At 37.8% G+C, this 2735-nt stretch overlaps 1 protein-coding gene across 1 annotated transcript; it reads right to left on the bottom strand.

Moving 5' to 3' along the window:
• Positions 1 to 1248: 1248 nt before the first annotated feature.
• LOC149559916 (uncharacterized) lies at positions 1249 to 1677 on the bottom strand. The gene has a single exon (XM_089827515.1). The coding sequence runs from the start codon at positions 1675 to 1677 to the stop codon at positions 1249 to 1251; it is 429 nt and encodes a 142-aa protein (XP_089683641.1).
• Positions 1678 to 2735: the final 1058 nt, after the last annotated feature.

Below are 2735 nucleotides of genomic sequence, written 5' to 3'. Positions count from 1 at the left end.
TCTAAAGCCTTTGAGGCAAATGAAGAAATTCTGAGAACAGAACAATTTCCTATAAGTGAAATCTTTTGGAACTTAAAAATTAGACAGTGATCTTAAGAATCTAAATCGCCAAATTTAAATTTGAAACTATTCATCATTTTTAGAAAGCTTGCCATGCTTGAATGAGATACTCATTTTGATTAAAGGTGGATGTAACCTCATGTCTACTCTCTACGGCGCATAGAACTCCTCTCTACGGCTATGCTGAATTGAAAACCGTGTTTGGAAAATCATTGAACTGCCATCACACAAACAAATTGAAGTTGCATGATTAAATGAAATCAGGCATTGAAGTAGCATACAAGTTTTGATAAATTGGGACTAGGATGTTAAACTCACTCATGTGCCTCTTACCTTGGTGAACCAAAAAGGTTGAGGAAGAGACCAGATTACATTTGCAAGCGTATTTACAGTATGATGTGCAAGTATGTATTAACTAGGGCTAGAATACAATAATCAGAAACAGTAACCTGAAAGTGCAATAAATTCATCATGAATTAACAGTGGCTAAGTATTTATTGAATGCTAAATTGAAGTTGCATGATTAAATGAAATCAGACATTGAGGTAGCATACAAGTTCTAATAAATTGGGACTAGGATGTTGAACTGGCCCATGTGGCTCTTACTTAGGTGTACCAAGAACGTTGAGAAAGAGACCAGATTACATTTGCAAGCGTATTTACAGTATGGTGTGCAAGTATGTATTAACTGGGGCTAGAGTACAATAATCAAAAACAGTAACCTTAAAGGGCAATAAATTCATCATGAATTAACAGTAGTTAAGTATTTATTCAATGCTTCTGGAATATAGTAGCTCATAGTAATGCGGTTGAACACACGGTAGGATAGCCAGGCTTACCATCAAGTTATAGTGAGTCATGGAAGTTGTTAAGATCAAAATTGGAGATGCAATTTGTGTATGTGCAGAAGTACCTACACTTGTAGACATGAATATGTGGAGTCAGTAGTAATATGTGTTTCATAGTTTCAGAAATAGGAGGATTAGTGTGTAATACCTGTGTAATTTACTACTCTTTGCTTGGCTTGACAATACACTATGAAGATGCATTGCAGCAACTTGTGCAACAAAGTTGTTGGAGGCAGTTCTCTTCATTCTTTCTGATATTTGTAAATGAGTTATTGTGCATCTTTTTGTATCTGTCGAAAGAGAAAGGTGGGTCGATGCAGAGTCCTTTTATAGATTTGACTCATGACATGGCTGTGAATGTTAGACCCTGACGTTCTGTTTTTCCAATATCAATTGTTGCTTTGTGGAGTGTGAGGCCTTGCGATTTGTGAATTGTGATAGCCCATGCCATGGTGATTGGTATTTGCCTTCGGTTGCCTAGTGTAATTGGTGTTATCGGAACACATTTTGGATCTTGTGGATTCCACACTAGACCAGTGTAGTTGTCAACCCTTGCTATAATGTACATAGGAATGTCTGGCGGTTTGGAGTCAAGACTGTACACAATTTCAATGATGTTTTCAAGCGCTCCATTAACGAGGCCTACTTGTGTCCATATATTGATTGTGAGCATTATGCGTTGACCCTTACATAAGAGCACATTTTTCGCAAGTTGTTCTTCATCGGTACGGCCTTTTTGATTGTTGTGGATATTAATTGCGGTGCTCATGGCAATTGGTTGGTTGAGTTTTTTTAACATTATTCTATTGTGTGCTGTTGCGCTATCATTTGTGGCAAGAATGTGGATTGAATTGTTAAATTCTTTGCTTTCTTCATGCGGTAGGTGATGTTTGCATTGTGTCATCAGTAGATCCTAGTCTTGCTGTGTGGGTTCAGCATTACGTATATTCCTTAGTGCTTGTTTGAAGTGCAATTCTATTGGTGCTTCACCTTGTTGGCGGAATATGGTGTGCAATGTAACAACTGTTGTGAATTCTCTCCAAATTGCAAGAGCATCTTAGTGTGCTTCATATAGGGGTTTGTCCATTACTGGAGGTAGTTGTGCAAGGTCTCCCATTAGGATGATGGATCTCCCTCCAAAGTGAGTGGATTGTTTAGTGGGAAATGCTTTGCGTAGCCTTGTATCAATCTTTAGAAGTAGCTTAGGGCCTATGAAGCTCACCTCATCAATAAGGATGTACTTGATATACTTCATGCCTTCTTGAAAGGTTGTTAGTGCCTGTCCATTAATTGTGTGCATGTCTTTAATCAGAATTTTGAGCACTAAATGAATTGTTGTTGCATTTATGTTAAATACAACTACTCCTGTTGGCACAAGTATTAGGATTTGGGGGCATTTCTTTTGAATGCTATCATTTAGTGAATAGCGAATGCATTTAATTAGGTGTGATTTTCTAGTTCCAGCTGTACCTTGGATTACCATGTGTAGTGGGCAGGGCAAGTCGCCTTTACTATGCTCTGTAATAATGTTGAGGACCTTCTCTTGGTCACTTGATAATGTATGATTGGGTGCATTGTGCTCTATTGGTACAGTTATAGCCTTGCAATCTTTGTTGGTCAATACAAAGTTTGATGCAAAATCGTGTAAATTGTGTGGTACAGTATGTTCTGCCCAATTGTGATTATTGTTGAAGTCACGTCTTCCAAGCATTTGACTATCATTGAGATCATTATAATTTGTGTGGCCCATACACTCTATAATGTCTGATGACTTTAATCTCATTCTCGCTGTCATCATGGTCATTTGTTGTAGAGGTGGGTTCTATG

Source organism: Cupressus sempervirens, chromosome 4, assembly GCF_028749045.1.
Source record: "Cupressus sempervirens isolate cs-2001-9-10 chromosome 4, ASM2874904v1, whole genome shotgun sequence".
Lineage (NCBI taxonomy): Eukaryota > Viridiplantae > Streptophyta > Pinopsida > Cupressales > Cupressaceae > Cupressus > Cupressus sempervirens.
The sequence above is the reverse complement of the archived record's forward strand: the minus strand, read 5'-3'. Positions and strand labels throughout refer to the sequence as shown.